Raw genomic sequence first — 25,521 nt, forward strand, 5'->3', positions numbered from 1 at the left:
TCTCACATTTTACATCCAAAGGTCTGGACAGACTTTTACTGTAACTGCAACTTGACTGACAGATAAAAGAAAACCGTCAATGAGATACATTTAGTTTTTTTCCATCCATCAATTTACTTCTGCTTATCCAATTTAGGGTTAGGGGGGTGACGGAGCCTATCCCAGCTACCGCATGACGAGAGGTGGGGGTACACTGTGGACAGGTCACCAGTCTGTCACGGGGCTAGCTTCTTTCAAATCAGAGTTACTCTTTTTAAAAGCGTTGCCTGTTCCTCTCTCTTCAGCAACTAACGGCCAATTTCAACTTCTTTAACACTTTTGTTCACAATCTGCCGTTTTCGTCTCATATTTAAATACACACACAACACAAGTCTCACAAGCTAGTCTGACACTGGAGTTGCAGTTTTATGATTTATTCATATATTAACTCCTTCAGTGGTTTTATTTCAGTGTGCAACACTGACCTCAAGCTTCACATCTAGCGAAATTGAAATGCTGTCTGCATACTGTTGTTTGACAGAACTGTGAACCCCGGTCTCCCTCTTGTTCTAGTCTTTACTCGCAGCAAGTCTTCCCTCCCTCGCTGTTTCCATCTCTGGCTATGACGCTCCCTCCTGCTTCCCATCGCATACACAGTGCTATTTGCCTTTGGACTGCAGGATGCCTGGACGCCCAAATAAGAAGTGTTTCTTTAAAAAGACCCTCACTTGAAATACACCAGGGAGATTATTTAGATTTCAGAAATGGTTTAAAACATGTTGAATATTAAAAAAAACTACAGCACCTCCCTAACTGATTGGTTTTGATCTTTGGGAGGATGATTTAACGTTCAGCCCTGCACTCTATATATCAGACTGCTGTACTTTGCCCAAAGTGTTCTCAATGAACTCTTCTCCACCCATGAACACAGGCTCTCATCCTCCTCCTTCGCCTCATGTGTCTGATGTCTGTGCGTTTGGCAGCCAGTCTGGCCTCCCAGCATGCTCTCACATGCTCTTTTATCTATTATTCGCCTCTGGCTCTGAGGGCCAACCATCCTCCCTTGCTCCTCCACCTGCTTCTTTATCACTTTTTGGCTAACCAACTCTCTTCCCCTCTCCTCCCTTTCCTTCTGTCTCTTACTCTCTTGCTGTCCACCTCCTTCAGTCTGTCTCTCTCTCTGCTTGGAGGCTTTTCTGGCCTTTGTCTGTCTCGTGGGGAAGGGTGGTCTCTGTCTTTTTTTTCCCCTTTTCCCCTCCAGTCTCATCCCTCCCTCTGCTTTCAGAAAATTAGATGAAAAGAAGTGTCACCAAGGGAGATTGGAACAAAATGGGAAACTCATAGAGTTCAGTATATGCAGGAATTAAATTTTCTGCCGTGTTGTGTTAAGTATCAACCAAAACCCTTCAGTTTTTGTCAGAGCAGAGCATCTGCCTCCATCTCACCCTATCCTCCTTTGTCACACTAACCCTCATCATGACCTCCTTCACTACATCCACGAACCTCCTGTGTGGTCTTCCTCTTTTCCCACTGCCTGGCATCTCAGTAGTCATCATCCTTTGTCCCTCCTCTGTTCAATGTCCAAACCATCTCAGCCTGAGCTGTCCCTCTTATTTAGTCATGTCTAATCTTGTCCATTCTGCCATTCCCAGTAAAAATTGGAACATCTTCAGCTCGGCCTCCTGTATTTTTATCAGTGCCACCATCTTCAAACAGTAGTACGCCACCACCTCTCCACCTCCAGCCTCTCTTCGACCTCCTCCTTACTATCACTATAGATTACAGCACAAGCACAAGGAGAACATACAAACACCACACAGAAGAGCTTTAAACCCTGTAAGGAAAGTTTTAAGCCTAATCTTCAATACATGCATGACCTTTTTGCTGTGAAGCAGCAGTCCAAACCACAAACTAGAAGAATGGTCCTGCATTTAAAAAGGCTAAAATAGGCTTGTTTTGGTTTATTCTTCATTTTGTCTGAACTCTAGAGAAGATTAGCTTCAACCTATTATGCGCAGAATTTGTTATATTAAAACATGGTGCTAATATTCTGTCAACACCACTTATGTGAATAAAAAACATTGTATTTTGAAATAAATGGAACCTGAGCAGGTTACAGGCAGTCTGGAATGACTGGAATGTCCAAAACAGTAAGGCTGCGAATACAAACAGCCAAAGTGAGTTTCCTCTGTGGAGTTGCTGGGCTTTACTGTAGCATTAGAGATGGAGTGAGGAGCACGGACACCCAGAGAACCGCTGCTCCTGCATGTAGGAACGACCAAGTTGAAGTGGTTTGGGTATCTGGTTAGGATGTGTCACAGGCAACTCCCTTTGGAGGTTTTCAGTCCACTCCCGGGGTTAGACCCAGAATCTGCTGGAGAGACTGTGCATCCCATCTGGCCTGGGAATGCCTCAGGAGGAACTGGAAGGTGTGGGTGGGGAGAAGGATGCATGGATGGTTAGTTAGTTCACTTCACTGTTTTTTTAAGTAAATCAACTCAGTTAAACTGGAAGAATGTAGAAGTGCTTTGACTGCTCTGTAAAGAAGTGCTATCTAAAAACCAGTGAAGTAAGAATATGTCTTTAAATATTAATAGGATACCCCTATAACTAAATCAATCCCTCTGTGCTGTTAAATAGCAAATAAACCTATCATGATGGTAAAAAATATTAGACACTGGTCCTGCTTTTATTCTTCCAGTACTGATCAGTGTGCAGTATCTGCAGCTACTATCTGATACAGTTCTCACAGTTCAGTTTTTGACAGCACCTCTAATTTAAAAGATTTTCTGTGTGGTCCATGTGCTGCTATCTGACATAAAAAATGACAAATGAAGACTGATTAGGCTCAGAGGAACTGCAGTTAAACAAGTCATAGCCTGGTGGCTTTATCGCTCTGCTGCTTCTCGACTCGTCCGCTACCTTTCCTTTCATCCTTCCCTCTCTCCTCCCCTTCTTTCCTGCCAGGTTGGCTGTTGTCATCACTCAGGCATCTCAGAAATGCCTCCAGATGTTTTCTTTGACTCACACATACACACTCGCAGTCTGCTGGACACATTTCCTTTGGCGTGCTGCTCATAAGCGAAGTGAAACATACATTGTTTTGACTTCAGGTGGAAGTTTGCATGTGACCTTTGCCCTCAAATCCCCATGTAGTCAACACATCCAGGAACGCTTCTCCTCTGCTGTTTTTCATGCTTTTTATGCGTGAGAAAACTAAACTGGCAACACATCAGTGCTACATAGCAACTCAGGCCTGCAGACCCATTTCAGTCCCTTCACTTCAGAATTAAAACACACACACACACACACACACACACACACACACACTGAAAGACAGTGATATGAGTTTAGTTTGTGCAGCTCTGCAGTGCTGTTTTTCCTTGAAGCTCATCTCAGACAATACCCCAGACATGTCAAAGCAATTACCCAGACATCTCTACTAGAGCTGCCTTCACACACACACACACTCACACACACACTTTCAGTAATGTGCTACCACTTTATTACTCTGTGACGAATGTTTAGTGTTATCAGCAGGATCTGCGTTACATTTTTTTCATTTCTGTCTCTCAACCACTGAAACTGAAAAAGTACATTAAGAAGTCCACAAGATTTGATCTTGCTGCATTAGTGCTTCAGCAGCCTGCACTGGGTGATGCACGGCTGGGAGGACTTGGTAGTTTCAGTTCTTGGTTTATAAATATGTAAATACACTTTTGTCTGCTTTTTACTGTGTCCCACAATCATAACAACAGAGTTGAGCTCAGATATGATACAGGTCAGTCTGACATGAGTTTGAAATTCATCGTCCTATAAAACCTACACATGGGCTTGCTGTTTACCTTTTTGTCCACTGATGGCGTCACAGTTAATATTTGTACAAGTAAAAGTGGAAGGTTGGTCTGTTTGTCCACCGTACAGTCCTACTAAGTAAGTACATCCCATGATTCAGTAGCTCCTGGAACCACATTTAGCGTCAAAACTTGAAGTAATCGTTTTATGTATGACTTTATGAGTCTCTAACATCACTGGGGGGGAATTTTTTCCTTTCTTACAATCTTGTTTGTGTTTATTGTGGTTTGTGGTCAGTCGAGTTGAGGTCTAGACTTGGGTCATTGTAGCGTTTTCAGTCTTTTTTTTCAGCCAGTCTGTTGTAGATTTGATGTGCAACCCAATTTCAGGGAAGTGTCAGCTGTCAGACAGATGAACTCACATTTAAGTTAGAATACTTTGGTGCAGAGAGGAGTTCCTGGTCGGCTCAGCGACTATAAGGTGCCCAGGTCCTGCGGCTGCAAAGTAAACTAGAATCGTCATGTCTCCACTACCGTGCGTTACAGTTGGTATGAGGTGGTTGCACTGATATCTGGTGTTTAGTTGTTGCCAAATGTAGTGCTATCCTTGTTTGTATAATTTTGACTTTATTTTGTTTTATATGTGTGTGTTTTTTTTAAGTTGTATCGTTGTAATGTGTGCCTATGCACATGTGTGCCTCTCACTTAAAAAAGAGATGTTAAACATCAGATGACTTCCTAGTTAAGTAAAGGTTAAATTGTCACATGACTCTATGTTTCCAATGACTGTACTTCCTTCAAAAGTACAACCGACTGGATTTAAGTAACATTACATTTTTTTCAGAACTTTCCAGGAAGTTCTGCGATTTCACTTACTTTTCCCCAAACCCCTTCCGTGTTTTGTCTCTATGGAAAAGTGAAGTCAAACAGAGCTGCCCATCGACAGCAGCACTAACCTTGTTCTCCGTTGTAATTATTACAAGAATAACTCGAATAAACGTGGGAGAATCTCAACAATCTTAGACTTTGGACGCATACATTTTTCACCAAAGTTGAAATATTTGTATGGATTTAGCTCTGTTCATGTCACGTCTTTGTAAAAGCTTTTTGTGCAACTTCACTTTTCATTTGGCCTGAAGACACCATCAGGGAGCTTTTTATTTAAACGCTGTAGTTGACATTCACTCTCACTCTCATGTATATTACCTTCTGTTCTTTTGCTTGTTGTAATTTAAAAACTCTGCACACCCACTCAGGTAGTGGTATTTCTCTGACTGAGAGAGCGATTTTCCTCACTGCGTGGGTTTTCTGGGGCTCACATACTTGCTTGTAAAAGAGTTCACATGTACTATGTATAACTTTTAAAAGTGGTCTTTCTTTCTCCTACTCCTCTTCCTTGCACACAGGCAGGTCTATGAGCACAACCTGGTTTTATGAGAAGCTGAACATTTCAGGTAAAGCCCCTCTGTGCTCAGTCAGTCACTTTGGCATATTGTAAGGTCAGCTATTCTACTTATGTATTGTTGCTAGACAGCTGCCGACCTTCTTCACTGACTCAGCGGGGATTGGACAGTGATTGACAGGTGTTGTCTGCTCACTGAGCACCTCTGGAGCAGAAGGTGATTGACAGGAGACCTGCTGTGCTGAGGGTCTCCCCAGCCCCCCAGCCGATGAAGGGGATTAATGCAGCCCCTATCCTCTAAAGACAGACCGTCTGAATAGCTTCTTCTTTCTTGTCTTCGCCTCCTTTTCTCTCCTTCTCAGTTCCTGGAATGGTTTTATGATTATGGAAGCAAGTTCAAGAAGGGAAAAAGTCTGTGTTTACATTCCCACCTGGGGATATTTGTCATGTAAACGTCCAGCTCTGTTTACTTAAGTCTTTTTGTGATTGATTCATCTTTAACCTTCGTCTCTAAACATTTGTGGCTCCGTGGCTTTCAGCCATTTTTCCTTAACATTCATTTTTACCTGTTGCTTCTCTTGCTGCGAAGATCTGGTTTTCGTTGGGCTGCACTTCTTTCAGTTTGCGATGAGAAACAGTGTCTCGAAGGATACATCCATTTTTGAGTCGTCAAAAGACTAATAAATGTATTTTCCATCACCAGTTCAAAGAAGATCCTAGTAATTCTAATCATATTTCAACTATCGACTATTCTTTGACGTGATACGTTATCAGATCAAAGGAGCAGTGTTACTGTTTTGTAACCGGTATCTGCATTTAAATCAGAATAATTACAAGTAAAGAAGTTCTGTTTGTTGTAAAAGTTCATTAGGATGTCAACTTTCTTCAAAGTTTTAGCTTTTCCATCAGAAAATCACAGTTGAGTCTCTGATGGATCGATGTTAAGTTAGTTTCACTTTTAAAATTTCCCTTGCAGTATATATCTCACACTTCATTAATAACCTTTAGAAGTTCATTAATAACCAGTGTCATGTCAATAATAACCAGTATAAGGTCATTAATAACCAGTAACAATGTGCTGTGCATATTGTGCAAGGTGTTTATTTCATCTGATTACTTACTCCCGTTTTAACAGTGGGGCTCTGTTGAACGTTCAACTATAAACCACCTAATAATTTTGTGTTTATTTTGTATAAGATGTTCAGTTTTTGCACGTGTGAAAATTTTAAATGAAAGCAAAAGATTGGGGGTCTAAAGGAGGGGTTACAAATCCATTTTTTTTTCCTTTTCTTGGATGTTTTGCACCTGCTGTTGGACACGTAACATGTAATGTATCTGTGTAGTGGCTTTGTTTGTGTCTGCTGTAGGATATCGGCAGTAATCCAGGTGAGAATCCAGGACTCCACCCAAAAGTTTGCATAACAAAGCAGCTTACTGACGTGTCAGGGAAATGAGGAAAAGACATAAGGAAAGATTTGAAACTGGGAGCCACTGTTTGACCTGTACGTTTCACTACTGGAAATACCTGAGGAAGGTTGCCTCTTACTCTGAAACTGGTCAGCTCTGTCTGCTCTGAGTCTGTTTGTTCCAGCAGAGGTTTTGAGTAAGCAGCTGAAGAAAGTAAAAGCAAGTAAACATTGCAGATAAAGAGGTGGATGGAAGGAACATGGATACCTGGATAGGGGTAAGGCAGTAAGACTTGACTTTGCATGTCCAGCATTGAGTGTATATGAAGACATTAGCACCTGTTGTTTTGAGTGTAAACCAGCAAATTTCAGGTTTGGACAGAGCACATTTTAGAAAAGGTCAGCCTGATTTTAACTTGTGTGTTTTGATAAATGTTCTGTGTCCAGAAACACATAATGTGTCTTTATGCACATAGACACTGATTTGTGTCTATGTGCATGAAGAGACTATTGTTGTTTAAAGGGTGAAAAAACTGAATTTGCAGGATGGGTATCACCTCATACAAGAGATCACAGTTAAAATCTCTCTGGGGCCAATTGGAGACATTATTCTTTTAATTTAGGATTGTAGGTAGAGTAGTATTTGTCCAACACATTAACAAGCGTTTTTTTATTAAAACATGGTTGATGCAGACTCTACAGGAGCATGCGTCATAATCTCATAATGTTATAGCTCATAGTAAGTCTACTCTGAATGGTTATCTTGCTGTTGAGGCTTTATTTTCTGTCATCAAGAGTTTTCTTAAAGAGAGATACAGAATAATCCATCTCTAATGGGAAGATGAAGGAGTATTATTTTAGATGGGTTTACTAATTATCATATGAATAAGATCATTGTTTAAATACAATGGCTGCCACTTTTCTCAGTTGCTTGAGTGAAGTATCCCAGCTGAAGATTCTCCACAAAGAATGCTGTGAAAAAAATGTTGCCACTTTCTGGATTTCAGTCTTACACAAGACAAAGATAATGTTGTTTTCATTTATTAAGCTGAAAAAGCTATCCAAACCTACCTGGCCCTAAATGAAAATGTAATTGCCCTCCCTAAACGTAATAAATGGTTGTGCCATCTTTGGTCACAAGATCTGCAATCAGGTGTTTGGGGTAACTGGCAATGCTTCTTTCAAATTGCTGTGCAGGAATTTTGGCCCATTCTTCTTTGCAGAATTGTTTTAATTTAGCCTCATTGGGAGATTTTCAAGCTTGAACAGTCTGTTTAAGGTCATTCCAAATCATCTGGACTTTGACTAACCCACTCCAAAACCTTCTCACCTTCTGTCTTTTTGTTTTTGGAGCTGCTGGTATGTTTTGGATAATTGTCCTGCTTTATAACCCGGATGAGCTTGAGCTTCAGGTCATGAACTGATGGTCAAACCTTTTCTGGTAGAGACTGAAATTGATTGTTCCATCAATTACAATAAGTTGTCCTGAAGCAGCAAAGCAGCCCAGAGGATCACATTACCATCACTACGTTTGACTGTTCTCGTGTTCTTTTTATGAAATGCTTTGTTAGTTTTATACCACATGCAACAGGACTAAAAGACTTGGGAATTATTAAGATGGGGTTTTTTTCTTTTTTTAGCAAAATTTGCAATGATCCCTTGTGTCCTTTTTAGTTTGGGTTTTCTCATTGGATCTCCCATGGATGCCATTTTTCTTTCTTTTCTTATTGTTCTTATTGGTGAATCATGAACTCTGAATTAACTGAGACAAGTGAGGCCTGGAGTTCTTTAGATGTTGTTCCTGGTTCCTTTGTGACGTCCTGCATCACTTGTCGATGCCCTCTTAGAGTCATTTTCGTAGGCTGGCCCCTCCTGGGACGGTTCACCACTGTTCCAGGTTTTCTCCATTTGTGGCTAATGGCTCTCAACATGGTTCTTGTTTTTTGTTTTGTTATAAGATTTTATAAGTTAGCTGTAAAGTGAACAAGTTTGCAGTCATTTTTGCTTTAAGGATCATTGATTTTTGCATGAATTTCCTTTTAAAGGTGCAGGCGATGATACTAAACAATGTGGCACAAAACAAATCAGAGCCTGAAAACTTGGCCCGAAAGGTTGGAGATGATGAAGATGAAAGGGGGGATTGTACTGGAAGGCCTGGAGGTTGTGAATATAACAACCGGGACTTCCTGTCTTTGCCCTCATTCTCATGATTATGCTTTTACATGTGCATTTATAAGTTGTGGGTCAGGCCACGCCGTCCCAATTATAGTCATTATGTTCTCCTATAGCATTTTTTTTTTCAGTCCTATTTTATTTAAGCTCCTCCTCCTAAATAAGATGTATATCTAATGGAGCTGAAACAAAAAAACATCTATGGTAATCATTTCAATCAGTTCTGTAGCATAAAAAATACTTAGTGGTTAGAGTCCAAACATAAAAAAGTTATTTAAAAGTCATGCTAGCTCTTTGGAACGCTATAATGGGCATTTTTCCATTGTTGTAAATGGAAATGTCAGTTTAATCATTTCCAGTTAGCCCTTTATTGGTGGTTTTTGTGTCAGAGGCATTTATTAATACTATAATATAAACGCTGGAAAGATGGAGCAAAAAACCCCCCCAAAAAACAACCTTGCCATTGCTCCAGATATATAAAGACTTGAGCCAGCAGCCACTTTCCTTTGCTGTCTACGAGCTACTGTGGTGAATACATGACTGGCCCAGTTCTTGCACATTGTAGTTGCAGTGTGCGGTTGCTGATTCATTGCCGTTCTCTGCCCCCCGTCCTGCCCACGTCAACCCCGTGGCTCTCTCAGACGCCTTGGCGGTCTTTCTCTCCTCCCTCTCTTCCTGTCCCCTCGCCACTCTCTCTTTGTTTGCTCCGTCTGTCTCTCTGCCCCTCTCGGCCCATCGCTAACCACTTCTCTCTCTCTCTTTTTTTTTCTTTAGCGTGACTCCACATTTTGGCTGCTATTCTCACCAGTGTGTATTTTCTTTGACCTGAGCGAGCCATTTGAATATCGTTGATGCACTTCTTACTAAAATTTACATGTTAATGACTTTTGATCTAAGGTCAAAAGTGGCTATGCAAACCACCTTTTCCCTTCAACTATTTTGTTTTTTTATTTCCATCTTTCTTCTTGTGTGCTCTCCGTTTCTGGGCATCATACCATTCTTTGCTTATTAGTCCCACTCCCTGTCCTTGCCTCTGTGCCTCGCAGTCCGTCAGCATGACAAGAATAGGAAATGGTGTTTCCTGAGATTCTGAGTTTCATCTTTTTAGTACAATAGTTCGAAATGACCCATATGCAAGTGCAAGAGGTCTGCAGGAAATGACATACAAGTTACTGTAAATCCATTAGAGGAACCCCGTGCTGAATCATGGTTCTGCCATTGTTGTTTGTGTGTGTGTGTGTGTGTGTGTGTGTGTTACAGAAACATGATATCTTCATCACCCTCGTCCTGGAGTACATGGACTGTTAGTCATGGTAGCAGCAATTTTACTTTGCTGCTTCAGTTCCAGCAGTTTGGTTCAGATGGCAGATAAGCGTGCTGTTTTGTTCAGTCATTGTTCACAAAAGATGGATCCTGCTAATGACATTTGCATTATCATGACTTTAATTAGCATAGATTAATAAGATAATATTAAAAATCTAAAGAAATATAAACATCACAGAGCTGCTAGTCTTAGGCACAAACACAATCCACTCTCTACACTCTCTCCTTACTCACTTTCACTCCTTTTAAATGTTTACTTCGAGGGTTGCCCACATTAACTGCTGGGTTATAAAACCCTCCAAAACAGAGTGCAGTGATGCAGGGTTACTAACCACACACCATGAAAGTGCACCATCTGTTTTGTGTCTGATATGGACGAAACGGTAAACACTTACAGATATGATTTCTGCCTTCCCCTTTCTAGCCATACAGTATGTGCAGTTCCCAAACATTAACGTGGTTATAGATCACATAATGAATTCTGTTTTGCTTCTGTTGGTCACCACTGTGTTCTTGGTTTCAGCTGTTAGTGGAAAAAGTTTGCATAAATTAAACTGCATGTCAGCAGAAACAAGGATTATGATTAGGCTCATATTTCTTTCTGTTTTGGTTGTTTAAGTTTTGATCACCACATTTTTACCTAAATGGTTAATCCCTACACTTTCTCAGGCGAAACTGGGAAAGTGTAGGGACTGAACAGTAAAGGAAAGAAGAGGTGGCTGCGTGCTTTGAAGATGCATTTATGTGGATTTATTTTAGCTTCCTTTTATTTGGCTGAATTGCCTAGGACGTTTGCACAGACTCCTCAACATCTGCTTCTTCAACAGTTAAAACTTTGTGGTGTAAAAGAATAACAATCAGCCGTTGTGTGGGATCCTGGTGCAACAAAGTCTCATTGGAAAAAAATAGCACTCGGCAACGGTGGGAATAAAGAACTCCCTTTTAACAGGAAGAGATGGGACCATCTGCCCACTGCGATTGGTTGGGGGATGGGTGTGGGGGTGGTTAATATTGTGCAGTAGTGGTGTAAAAATGCATCAGGAGTGAAATGACATGAGTGGAGAAGAAATGCTCAGTGCATCATGGGAACCGTCGAACATACAGTAAATAGAACTGTGAGTAGCTCTTAATCAGTCTTAAATTATAGATAATATAATGTTTACTTCATCATTCATGAATCATTATATAACATGAAATGCTTGTCGCTTTTTCCTTATTAATGGTGAACCTGTCACTGAGCTGCTCATTCAATACCAGTCTGGTCTTAATAAACCATCAGGCAATATCTGCTTTGCTCCTCAGTAACTACTCTTAGATTTGTGTATCACATTCTGTTACGCCATGTATGTTTTTAGGAAACCATAGCTAGGCTCAAGCCTAACAGAAGTAAATAAATTTGCTGCTAAGAGAGGCTTTCGTCAAAGCAAAATGACTAATTAGTAATAATTTTTTCCAAGACTTATCCATACACACATTCATCTAACTTCACTTGTGGCTCCCATGTGCGCAGAGATCCAAATGTAGCTAATGCTAAATAAGTACCACATAAACTAAGAGAAAGACTGAGGCCATTCTTCCTCTTAGACAGAGTATACAATATTTACATGGATGTAGCTTCTTGGTTTTAGCTTTTGATCATCACAATTTTTTACACTTAGACCTTAGCTCTCAGCCTCTCATGCAATTATAGTTTAAGTTATGTTCATTCAGAAAGATTAATTGAAACACAGTATTGGTGCATTAACACTGGCATAGACACCTGCTAATGAGAGCACATGAATAGAAGTAATAATACTCAATCAATTATTTGTCACATTATTACAATGGAACTGCACAGGTTTATTGTCATATCAGTGGAGGTGAGGCCTAGCAGACAGCTACAGCCACCAGTGGGCACCCGCCTGTCAGTATAAGTAGCCAAGGCACTAATAATACATGACTGTGAACTTTGAGACCGTTTAAAGGGCTGGTTCTCCTCCTTTGCAGTTGTCACAAAGGGGGGGTGGGTGGAAAAATAAATAAACTGTAAAGTAAAGTTGGGCACTTCTGCAGGAGTCAGCTTCGTGTGGCATTAGAGGAACTACACTGCACAGGGTTCAGTTTTCAGGCGTAAAGGTTGCCATGTGGGTTTTCCCTTTAACAAAGCTAAGAGTAATAAGTTAACATACGTGACTTGTGAAATGTTGCTCTTTTGGCCCTTATAAATAGTCATCATCTGTTGGTTAAAATAGTTATGTGTTTCCTTGTTGAGTGTAGAGACTGAATCATTGGTGCTGTCTCATACTCATATTGTTTTTATTTCTTTATGAAATGCTTCCTGAAGCGTATCGTTCTTCTTCCTCTTCTCTCTTCTTCCTCCTCTATTATTAGCCCATCTGTCCTTCCTCTATCACGACAGAACAAGCGTCCAGTCATTTTAAAAAAAAGGATTCTCACTTCTCATCATGTTTGCCGGGCCACTCTGAAAAGGGTGCGCTATGACCATGAGAGTACAGTGATCCCACCCTCTACAATAACATCACGTTGTCAGCCTGAACTGGGCTGAGCTGTGCGGCCTTGCTCCCCAGGAGACATGTGGTCATGTTTCACTGGAACCTGACGTGGTGGGGGTTTCTGTGTGTTTTCAGTGTCTGTACATTCAAAGTGAATATCTGTCCTCCTGTGTTTTGCCTGGCACCATGTAAACGCCACGCCTTTCCCTGACCTCTGTGTGGACACTATCTCTGAACTGAGTGGTCATTATCACTTACTTGGAAAACTCCAGCCATTGTACTCACACTAGAGAAAATATGTGTGTTGGAGAAAATGGGTAAGGCTCCTCCTCATGACAACTTAACACAGCAAAGGCTTCTTTGAAGCTTCAAAATTTCCATGGTGCAGAGAAACCATTTCTCCAGAATATTAACAGCCACCTAAAGTCTGCACAAGAATAGAATAGAAAGACTCTCACAGCCATGTCTTTCCTGACCTCTGTGTGGACGCTGTCTCTGAACTGAGTGGTCGTTATCACTCAGTTGGAAAACTCCAGCCATTGTACTCAGAGTGAAGTACATGCACATACCCAAAAAAACCAAACTGCACTCTAACCCGATTCTGCCTTGTCCATCTCCGTCCAGCCCTAGGCTCCTCTGTGCTGCTCACACAGTCTGATTGAATTAACCTCGCTTGGTGCCGTTATCTATTGAATTAGCCCGTCATTGCTTCCCTGGACACTGCAGCTGAATGTTCCTCCCTGGGCTAGTTCACTAACAAGCTGCACGAGGTGAGTCATTCATGCCCCTTAGCTGTCGCCATCTTTGCACTGCTACACCGTGTGTCAACAGATGGAAAGTGAAGTTGTTTTTTGGACTGTATCGGCTTCTTTACTTTGACTTCTGAGCTCAACGCCTTGAAAAGGTGTCGGGTGAGTTTCACCGTAACCATTATGACTCACTTGGTGCTTCCTCTTTGTGTTGCCTACATATGTGTGTCAGATCACATTATTCAGACATCTGAATGCTGCTGACATTCAGATGATGTCTTTAGCAGATGTTGTGCTGGAAGGTGACAAATGGCACATCCTGAAGCATGCTGGACTGAGGGTTGATTGTTTTAAGACTGAATATTTGTTTCTTAAAATAAGAATCAACTTGAGAATAAAACCGGTAAAACGTCATCCATGCATTTATTTTCTATATTGCAACTCTTTCTCCTCCCTGGTACGGATAAAAGTCAGTCGCTCGCCTCAATACGGTTCAAAGGTAGCAGCTCAAGTTTTTTACTGACAACATCACATCACCTCAGCCTCCTCGCTTCTCTCTGTTAACTTCCTTTGTGCAGTCTGGTGCTGCGAAGCAGGCCCAAAACAACTCCTGTGGACATTACCATCCAAACATCACCTTATTAAACACACACAGAAATAGAGACCCAAGTGAAATGAAGAGAACATAATACCATAAACAAAAATTTTGAATTTCATTTCATATTGGCGGTGCAAATTATCTTAAGATGGCAAAACAATAGGATTTATTGCAGTTTTCGAGACAATATACAGTCCAAAAAAAATAGTTATTGCTATGAGTCCCTTTAATGTGAAAGAAAAGACAGGAAAAAGTATGGCCATAGTTACACAACATTAAAGAATTTAAAAGTTCAGCACGTCACAAAAGCATTGAGCTAAGATACAGTCTAATGTAACCTTTAGAGAAACCACAACCAAACTTATAGGCCAGATACAGTTTACATTAAAAAGAGGACATTTGAGCCTTATTCCAGAGCTTTTATTTTGACATAATGACAATTGTATTTAAACAGTGTGTCTTAAAACTAAGCACACAGTGAGAGGAAACTGAAGGTCGCTGCTCTCCTAGTTTTGTGTTGCTGAAAATGAGAAGACAGCGGAGTCGTTCTACTTTCTTAAAATTCTCTTCGTCACTGAACAGTCTCTGCTCGGATCAGAAACTTGTTCAAGAAAACCAAAGCAGCCATCAGATGTCTTGCAGTCCACACACTTATCTCTGCTGACTTGTTATGTAGCCACATTTTTAAGGAGGTACACATCGAATGCAGCGCAGTGAATCAAGCTTTATTTGTAACATGACTTCATTTTATTGGCATCTCTGCACAAAATTTTGGATAAGAGGAGAGTATATGCAAAGTAGGAGAACTTAAACAACCTCCCTCTGGCTCAGTTACACAATCACTTCACCATCTCACTGATAATCACTTGATAGTGAGGAGCAGCACAAACACAGCAATCCACGATTACTGAAACACTTCAGCCTTTTTTAGCAACAGCAGATCGTCTGCTGGAAATAAAGCAAACGTTTAGTCTGGGTTTTTTGGGTTTTTTTTACAGCTGCAGGTGTGGATTACGTGTATATATGTATACAAGGAGGTGGAGACGCAAATGTAGACGTGGAGGATTGTGTCGTGTTAAAGTGACGTCTTGGCATCAATGAGCTTTCTCCTCATCTTCATCAGTCATTCTGGATTAAGAGGGGTCACAGCCTTAGAATGACAGCCACCACCCAGAAGGCTCATATTTGCTCATAAAGACAAGAGGCTCTGCTTTAAAAAGTCAACATTTCTTTTCAAACATGCTCTTTGGTGATATTAATGGCAGCGCTGCGTGATTAGTGGTAAAGTTTTAATGTCTTTATTTTGGTTTACAGCCTTTAGGAGCCACAGAGACCCTTTTTACTTGCTGTTTTTAATGATATTGCATAGAACTCACAGATGTGACTGCTTTAACTTTTATTGTGCTTGAGGTGTTATGCAGTTATTTTTTAGATTGTATAGATTTATCCAACCACTTCACAAACACTCAGGATTATCATAGTGTGGCCTGCTAGTCTTTATTAGCCCTTGGTAACGTTTCATGTGGCCCTCAGGCATGACAAAGAAGAAAATGCCCTGCTGTACATTTTAATAATCCACAGTTCATGTCAAGCAATGAAATGCCAGCACAGAATATCCTAACAGTGTATTTTTCTTCAGTTTTAACTCTTTAAAAAAAGAAAAAAGAATCATAACAGACTAAAGCTTACTGACAAATGCAGTCAAAGTCCCTCTTTTCCGATTAAAGGAAGCAATTATATGTACAAATTTAGACAGAGATGAGTCAGCTTTATGTGGACACACAGACAAATTGCAAAATCACAGATAATTAGTCCCGTCTGCACTCAGGTTCTCCCAATATGACAAGAAAACCATTTTTACACGCTTCCCTAAATAGAAATCATAGAATCCAGTTAATCGTTAGTCATCATGAAAAGCCCCTCACTGCTGACCTCATGACTTTGGTTGTTGTGATTGCTATCAGTGACTGCTTACAGAAAGGCACCTAATGAGCTGCATTCATTTTTGCTGTGGCAAAGGGATAACGGCATGCTAATAGCATACTCTTGCCTTTCTGTATACCTGCATCCTGTTTTTCACTCTCTCTGCTATAAGCTAGATGCAAATGATTTATTAAACAGGAAAGATTTTAAGTTTTAAAGAGCTGCTGTAGTAATATGTCCACTTAGTCTGGATTGCGCCAACTAAGAAGTGAAAGGCCCCGAACTGCTTGGTCTTATGCAGTTCTGATCACAGGTTTAAATACGCTCATCATGGCCATGAATGTCATGATAATTTTGTGCTTTTCTTTGAACTGTTCTTTTTCAGGTGCGGAATGATTGTACGGCATAGATCTTTAATAATTTTAAAAAATAAGTATTGGATGCACAAGTTTGAATGTATCTCGCATTTTCTCTAATCCACACAGGGTCAAAACTATACATTCAGGCTCAAATACATTCATATACCTTCACTTATATTTGGTTAAATGACCCTTAGCAAGTAGCACCATGACCAATCTCATTTGTTTGTGGCATAATTCTGGCTGAATATTTGACCACTTTTCTTGGTAGAATCAGTAGAGTTCGTTCAAACTCATCCGACCTCCAACCTGTTGGTTTCAACAGCTTTGGGAAGGTCATTCCAGATGCTTAATGTTAGCCCGCTTTATCTATTCAAAACCAGTTTTGATGTGTTTGGGACCATTGTGGTGTTGGGACACCCAGCTATATCCAAGTTTCAACTATCTAGATGTCGATTTGAGGTGAAGTTCTTCTTCATTCTTATCCCATTCACTTTGTGTAGTGTCCCAGTACCACTGGCAGCAAAGCAGCCTCTGAGCATCGTGCTACCACAACCATGCTTGATGGTTGGGACAGTGTTATTAGGTTTGAAAGTGCCACCTCTACTTCAAATATAGCTCTTGTTATTTTGGCCAAATAGCTCAACTCTTGTCCCATCCTTGACCATAAAACACCCTCTCCGTCCATGGTGATGGAAAACTGGTTTCACTGTGCACAGTAACGTTGGTGTTCCAGCAGTTTCCAGTTCATGGCAGGCTTGGGCTTTGGCGGCTCCTAAGTGGTTCCTGAACATCCTTGCAGATCATGGCTTCTTCCAGACCTTGGCAAAGTTATGACACCTCTGAATAACTTGCACTTACATACACTTGTTTGAACTGATGATCTTGGAATCTGCAATTGTTTAGAAAGGGCTCCAAATTACTTTCTCAACTTGTGTAAATCTACAATTCTCCTTCTTAGATCTTTACTGAGTTTCTTGGACTTTTCCTCAAACGGATTACAGAAAAATACATTTCAAACCTGTGCACCCAATTCTTGGCTGTCAATGTCATTAAAGATGTGTGCTGTACAATCATTCCACCCTGGAAAAAGAGCAGTTCAAAGAAATCATTAAAATCCCCAAATTACCATGACATTCATTCCCATGATGAGTGTATATGATCTGAATTATACTGACACACATCCACTGATGACTAATGGAGTGTTTTGTATACCCAAAATCGTCAGTTTCAAGGTTGTAATTTTCATAATTACATTCTCTTAAATGTGGCTGTAGTGGGTAAGCTATCAGCCAATCATCATGCAGCAGGAAACGAGTCATAGAATAACAGGACTCACAGCACTGTGGCCAAGCCTCAAAACTCAACAACAGCACGGGGGGACGATCAAAACTCTGCATGTTTTTGTTTCTTCTGAGACCACCGGGCTACAAATCACAGCTATTTGTCAGATAATCTTGTATCTTAAAACTGATATTGTACAACCTGACACAGACTACTCTTCATCTTATAGTTTAAAGGATCGTCAGGGTTTTTCCTGCCCTTTGGAAGTTTTTGCCAGGAAAATCCTTTACTCCTTTCTAATGTGGTCATAAAATCATTTACCAACTGGTTCTATTCATTAGAGTTTCAGCGTAATAGACATTTTGCTTGTCATGTGGACAGACCTACAGGAAAATGCATCAATTTCTTCTAAATAAGGCTGATTATGACTCAGCCATAGTTCTAATAATGTTCGAGTCCACCCTCTGTGGCTTCTATAGCGATGTTATCATATTTTAAGAAGGCGTTCTATAAGCGAAGGGGAATCACCACTGGGGTTTGTAGATGTCGAGCCCAAAGGAAATGGGAGGTCAAGCAGGCAGCAGTAATGTGTCCAAACCTTACTCTCTGGCTCTGATCCCATACTTAGAAAACGCATCCTTCCCCCTGTTTCCGCCCTTAAGATCATATCAACCATCAAATTAAGAGTGATTAAAAAAAACATAGCTGTCACAAATTCACTTCTAGCCAGATCAGATTAAGCTGTGAACTTAATGGCTTTGTGCCACAGATACAATAATAACTGACTAAAGCTTTAACAGGGAGAATGCATTCTTTATGTGCTGAGCCGCGACCCTCTTCTCTGTGCCTCACTCGCCACTGACAGCAGCAAAATCGCAGAGGAAACAGGAAAGGCCTGAGCAGCTTGGTGTTGGGACGGATATCCTCTTTTGGAGGCGTTCCCCCTCCTCCCTCACTTAACTCTCTTTCTCTTTATCTCTTTTTATCGTTTTTCTCCCCTTAGCCCTTGTAGCACACTCTGTGTGGCATTAACAGTTTGGCGGAGCTCAGAAGCGTACCACAAGGTTTTGCTCCTCTGTAGATTATTTGGGACGTCAAAATCCGAGGGAATTATGTGTTGGCATGGTGACGAGGAGGATGATGACAGCTCGGAGGTGAAGTGTTGACTTGTTTGTTTGATTTGTGAGTTCCTGTAATAGTGGCTGAGTGACTGTGATTTCGAGTAACCCGGAGTCTTTCTCCGCTGCCGGGTTCTTGATGGCTTATTTTATAGTAAGCTGTAGCTCTGCTCGAGGCCAGAAGACATGTAAATAGCCTCCTAGTACAGAAGAAAAAGTTGTGGTGTGAGTGGAGTCCCTTCACGTTCTAGTACCGATGTGCTGTTGTTTTTCATGTACATTTAGACAATCGTTGGATTTCTCACACAGAAGAGAGGGACTGGCTCGTGAGAAAGCTCTGAATGAATACAATGGCCAGCCTGGGTCATGGGACAGATCTGTAATTCACTTTGATCCTTGTGTATAGTCTGAGTTTTATCCCATTTGGCAGACAGAAGTTCCTGAAAATAGCATCTCTAATGGTATTCCTGAACAGCAGCAGTTTCAAAGCCCTGCTTGTAAACAGGTTAAACGTTGCAGAGTTTGTTTGAAAGTATCGTAAACAGCAACCGAAGAAGATTTTTGCCATTCCTCTACGCTCCTCCTGCATCTTTTTCCCATCCTCCTGCTTCCTTTTGTAGCTTTCTTGTTTGCCCTTTTCCTCTCTACCCCCACCAATCCCCCACGCCAATCACTATCATGTCTTGCTCTCTTTCCTCCCATTACTGCCTTATCTTGCTCACCATCTCTTCCTCTTCTGTCTTTCTCACTCTCAACACCCCATCTCACCGGGCTAAGGCGGAGTGATTTGATTGTTGATTTCGTCTAATCATCTCCTCGTTTTTTCCCGCTCCGTCTCTCCTCTCGTCCAGAGCGACCCAGGCGGGCTGTCGGTTCTGGAGCAGCTTGGTCTGGACCAAAACTCGGACTTCTCGGACTCCAGTGTTCAGCAGCTTCTGGATGAGCAGCGGGAAAGGATCCGTAGGGAAATTCGCAAGGAGCTGAAGATCAAGGAGGGAGCCGAGAACTTGCGCAGGGCGACGACTGACAAGAGGAATGCACAGCAGGTAGGCACAGTTACCCCAGAGTTTTATTTAAATCCAAAAAGCTCCAGTATCGTGCTTATTAATGGGAACTGATGAAATAAATGACATTAAAGACTTTGCAGTGATTGTTTTTGTTAATAAGAAAGGCAAAAGGTAGGAAAAAATGGTTATCAGAGCAGGCCTATTTAATTACTCAGTTTTACCACAGTAATAACAGGAAACTGGTTCAATTACAGTGTTTTGGAAATGAGGCCGGTGAATCAGGAGTACATGAGTTTACCAGAGCTGAACAGATTTGTTAGCATGCTAAGTTGCTATGCTGTTTGTGTTTTTTCAGTAGACTGGGACTTTCCAAAGTGTGGAGATTTCTGGGCACCTATCTCCACACTGTGAAGTGTCCTCAATCCTTCACACAGTCACATATGCTGTTTTTACATATGCAAAGCACTGAACACTGGTGTTACTGCATTGTAGACAGCACCCTCGCCTAAACAGCCTGAATATTTCCAGTGAAAACACATTTGAAGTGGACTATCTCCTGCTGTGTGCTCATGTTCATGACACATGTAAACAGGAATTTCTAAACAACTGCAGAAAACAGGTCACTTCCCAGAGTGTCAGACTTTGCCTGCTGCACGACTCACTGCCCACTTTATCAGTTATACCTGTTCAACTGCTTTTTAATGCAAATATATAATCAGCATATCACCTGGCAGCAACTTAATGCATGTAGCCATTAGGACATGGTCAAGATGACTTGCTCAAGTTCAAACTGAGCATGGGAATGGAAAAATGGTGATTTTGAATGTGGCTGGTCTGAGTAAGAAAAAGTACAGAAAATGCTGTCTACTGGGATTTTCCCACACAATCACAGAAAAAAGAGAAAATATCCAGTGAGTGGAATTTCTCTGGGTGAAAATGTAATGTTTAGAGGAATGACTGCACTCCTTTGAGCTGACAGGAAGGCAACAGGAACTTAAATAACCACTCATTACAACCATGGTATGCAGAAGAGCATCACTGAACATACAATAAGTCAAACCTTGATGCAGATGGCGTACAGCAGCAGAAGACCACTCCTGTCACATAAGAACAGAAAATATAAAGTTGCAAAACTGGACAATAGATAGTTGGAAAAATGTGGCTGGGTTTGATGAGTCTTGATTTCAGCTACATTATTTGGATGGTGGAGTCAAAAGTTGGCATAAACAACACGAAAGCAGAGTGATGGTGGTGACGTAATGGTGTGGGGATATTTTGTTGGGCCTCCTGAGCACATAAATGCCAAAGCCAGAGTATTGATCCTGACCATGTCCATCATTTTATGTCAACATTGTACGCATCTCTTACTGGCTGCTTCCTGCAGGATGATACGCCATGTCACAAAGCTCAATGTGGTGTCTTGAACTTGACAATGAGTTCCATCCATCCATTTATCCAGCTTCTGCTTATTCACTTTAGGGTTGTGGGTGAGTTGGAGCCTATCCAAGCTTATATAGGGTTCAAATAAACCACGGACAGGTCACTCTACTAACACAGCGTACCTTTACTACTTGTGGATTTGTTTTCAGGAGATTTTTTTTCAAGGAGCATGAATGAATACTTTGTCATTTGCTTCGTAACCTGCATTTTTCCTCTGATGCAAAATCTGTCACGACGGCACCTTTCTGAACTGTACATCAGCTACTTTAATGTTAAAAAGGATCGACTGCTGCTCACAAGAGTATGCATCAAACCATTGTACTGTCATTATACTGGAGCAGTTTTAGAGATGGAAGATTCTTAAAGTTTCAGGCTGCGTTTGTGTAAAGCCATAAAAAAGTCATGGCTATTCAAAGGGAAAGAACTGTAGCTCGCTCTCATGCAATTACACCTGTTTTATTACTGAGCGAGCACAGAAATATGTCACCTTCAGGTTAATAGTTTTCACTTGTCAGCAAATTACCCAGCGGCGTTAATGGAGAACTATTCATGGCTTTTCTTTTGTTTCCTTTGACGGGCATGCAGAGCCTGCGTGCGTATTGTGTGTGAACGAACTACTTAAAAAAACAAAGATTAATGCAGAAGGTCAACATAACAAAATAATAAATTGTTTGATGACTTTCAGGCTCAGATGTTGTTTCAAGGAAATGACTGAGAGCTTAAGGGGATCGATTCTTTTTACAGAAGCTTTGGCTCGTTTAGAAATTAAAATAATCTTTATTTACCCATCCTGGGCCTTGGATTAGCACCTCACTTCATTCTCTGTCTGAAACAAGCCATTAAGTCCACTTTGACTTCACTGAGTGCCCCTTGTAAACAAGTTTTGAGTGTTCTGCCTGAGATGACCATATTAGGGATGTCCCCTCTTTTTGATGTCATACAGAGGCAAGAGTAGAAAAAAACAGTCTGAATCACAGTGTTTAGAGCACTGTGCAGCATCTTTATTACAGGGAAAATAAATAAAGGAAAGCTTAATTTAATGTCTTTGAATTGGTTCAAATATTGACATCTTCTCTTGCTTGTCATTGTGTTCTTGCATGTCTTGTTAGTGGTCCACACGTTGTCCGGCATGTTATTCACTGGTGGGCGTGTACACTGACGATTTTATGCAGATAATCTGGTCTCCATAACAACAATGGTTTTATGTCTTCAGGTGGACAGTCAGCTGCGGTCTTCAAACCGCAAGTTGGAGAACCTGCATGCTCAGCTGCAGGAACTGGATGCTCATATTGTGGTGAAAGGAGGAGAAGAGAATCGAGGTATGTATGCGAGAAACTGTCCTCTATCTTTAGTCATTAATCTTCAGTAATTAATTCAGTGCATAAGCTGGTGTAATGACCAGCATACTAAGTACAAGTGTGTTCGTGGCAGAAACTACATGTTTGTACTGTAGTGACTTGTTAATCAAAACGCTCGTCCACCCTAACACACAGCCTGCTTTATCAGCCTTTTTGGCTCTGATGGGGAACATAATTTAGAGAACAGTCAAGTTTTATTTAATGAGAACTGACAGCAGCAACTGAGAACATAAACTCGTTAACTTTACTTTTCAGATCCAAAAGCTGTGTCAGTCTTGTGCAGCTAGGACCACCATAGTAGATTTTTAATCACGTAATCAAGGTGTGGTTTAAATGCAAACTTTCAGCTTTAATTCAAGAGCTTTCACCTCCTAAGATCCAAACTCTTTCATGGGATGCATTTTTAATTTCTTTTTGCTATTTGGTCTGATTGGGATCTGATGAATGTAAAAACAAAGAATTACGTGATTTTTATTTTTTTTACCTGATTTTTGTTTCTGAGAAAAAATAGATCCACATATGAGGACATTCACTTTAAATTTTGATAGAACAGTGGCAGTATAATGTCCTCATAAGTGGATATCAGGCCCTTGTAGAGAAAATTCAGTATTTTGGTCTAGACAACCCAAAATGTGATGTCCACATATGTGGACACCAGGTCCTAGGAGGTTAACAACATTATTGCAATACATCTTTGAGGAATTACAGCCATTTTTATACACAGTTTCAGAGGACCAAATCAGAGACAGCAAAAACTTTGGGAGTGACTAAATCTGCAGTGTCATTCATTCTTAGAAATTTACTGGTTAGCTCAGGAGCACCAAAAATGGCCTGAAAGACCACAGAAGACAGTTAAAGTGGGTGATGACAGAATTATTTCCATGGTTTAAAAAAAACAAACAGACTACTTCACAACATCTAAGCAAGTCAGAAGCACTTGTGGAGGAAGGGCTATCGTCTCTGTTCAGATTCAACCAAATGCTACAAAACTGATCAAGCAATCTCAGCCAAACAGCGCATGCTTTTCAGTTTTTAATCAAATCAAATGATTTGATTTGATCTGAAATACAAAACTGACTGCAGACAGACCCACAGACAAGCAGCAACTGAAGGTGGCTGCAATAAAGGCCGAGCAGAGCATCTCACGAGAGCAAACACAGCATTTCATGATGTCCGTGGATTATAGACTTCAGACAGTCATAAACTGCAAAGGATTTTTTAAATCCTTATATTTAAAATGTTGTTAGTTTGTCCAATTGCCTTTGAGCCTCTTGGAATAGAAGTCTGTGTATACAAATTGCTGTAATTCCTAAACAGTTCATGCTAAATTTGTCTTAAACCCTTGAATCAAAGCTCAGTCTGCACTTCAATCACATCCTGATTGCTTGATTTAAAATGTGGTGGAGAGACTCAAAACATAATGATCTAACTTTGTATAACGTGAACAAGGAAAGCCATTTTTAGTATGAGCTCAGTCCACAACATGCAGTCATGTAGTATTTGTTTTCCTCCTACTTTACAACTTATTAGAAAATTTGCTTTTGCTTATATCATCTTGCTTGACATTGTTTGCTACAGCTTGTTTCTTCCCTTATCACTGGATCAGTTTCCTGTACTCTCCATGCAGAAATACAGTGCAATGTTATTGGAGGACTCATGTAATTCCCTTAAGGGTATTTTCACTTTAGAGCACACCATGTGAACCCTCATCTTGTTCCTTATTTTATATTTTCCAACCTTTACTTGTTGCCACAGATGAGTGTCCTCAGTCTCCGGGGGCTGAGAGTCGTACGTCAGCCCACAAGGAACGCATCGCAGCCCTGGAGAGACAGCTCAACATTGAGCTCAAAGTCAAACAGGGAGTTGAAAATATGATCCCTGTTTACTCCAATGGATCCACCAAGGTACGGGACAGCCTACACACACACACACACACACACACACTGTCAAGCACAGTGAACAGGACAAAGTGTACAGCACTGACTACAAGGGTTACAATGACCAAGACAAAGGACACACATTCCCCTCCCCCAAGTGGCAGACTGTGTGCACACATTCATGTCAGTAATCTCGCCATCTGCTGACTCATAAATACCTGATAAATACACACACGTCCACCATTTATTACTATATACATTGCCTTTGTTTCGTTGTCTTTTAGCCTTTCTGTTCCATCTCCACTTGTCTTACTGCTACATTTAAATACCTGTGCAGGGATATGGCACCCCTGTCGATTCGTCAGCAGAATTAGTTATTTATTTGCTTTTGTTTTTGTAAAGTGACAAACATCATTCCTTTAACCTTGTGTTTTATATGTATGGTGAGATCTTATAATCTTATAATCAGGATCTTATAATATTTTTGTATGTTCTGGCACATATACATCCTAGTTTCTTTTTTTTTTAAAGATTTTAGATCTTTAGCTTTAGATTTATTGATTTATAATGTTTAATCTGATGACAAGTAGATGCAGGAAAACCTTGTTGTGATGTTCACTAACTGGTGTATATTCTTAATGACAGTTATAATTGTCTACTTTTTCTGTCTTGTGATGTGGCTTGCTTACTGTTTGGTTCCCAGGATAAGAAAATGCTGCAGACGGCACAGCAGATGCTTCAGGACAGTAAGACCAAGATCGACATCATCCGCATGCAAATTCGAAAAGCTGTTCAGGCCACGGAGCATAATGACGACACACAGGGTGAGTTTAAAGGGATATAGACAAATTTAACCACATTGATTGCTCTTCTTTTGTAGTTACCTGTGCTTTTTGACCATGGTCTTTTCATTTCCCGAGGTACATCTTAGTGCATTTTTTTATATGTCTATAAAGTAGAGAGCCAACAGAGGTTACAATTACACAGTCAGGGCCATAAAGCATCAGTGCACCCATTACTGGTCCAAATCACAGTAAATTGGTCTGTTGGCAATAAATCAATGTGGATACTCAGCTTGCTCAAGGCTGCAGTTAGCCAACAATCACAATTAAATGTTTATTTTCAAAACTCCTGTCAGACAGAAATTAAATCCAACCTGCTCTATTGCATATAAAGCCAGAAGGAGTGTTAAGTTGGCCCGTACTTACATAACGTGTGAACTAAACGATCGCATATTAAA

General features: G+C 40.7%; 1 protein-coding gene across 2 annotated transcripts in view; it reads left to right on the plus strand.

The window, feature by feature from the left end:
• pkn1a (protein kinase N1a) overlaps positions 1–25,521 on the plus strand; it is a 62,027-nt gene that overhangs the window by 18,926 nt on the left and 17,580 nt on the right. The window contains exons 1-5 of one of the 2 annotated variants that reach the window (XM_005470182.4): positions 18,488–18,635; positions 19,451–19,645; positions 22,260–22,365; positions 24,160–24,308; positions 24,985–25,105. In XM_005470182.4, the coding sequence (XP_005470239.1) occupies positions 18,594–18,635; positions 19,451–19,645; positions 22,260–22,365; positions 24,160–24,308; positions 24,985–25,105 (613 nt within the window). In that variant the 5' untranslated portion in view covers positions 18,488–18,593. Of the gene's footprint in view, positions 1–18,487; positions 18,636–19,450; positions 19,646–22,259; positions 22,366–24,159; positions 24,309–24,984; positions 25,106–25,521 lie in introns of those variants that run through there. The other variant, XM_005470184.4, reaches the window with a different exon arrangement.

Source organism: Oreochromis niloticus, linkage group LG6 (genome assembly GCF_001858045.2).
Source record: "Oreochromis niloticus isolate F11D_XX linkage group LG6, O_niloticus_UMD_NMBU, whole genome shotgun sequence".
Classification (NCBI taxonomy): Eukaryota; Metazoa; Chordata; class Actinopteri; order Cichliformes; family Cichlidae; genus Oreochromis; species Oreochromis niloticus.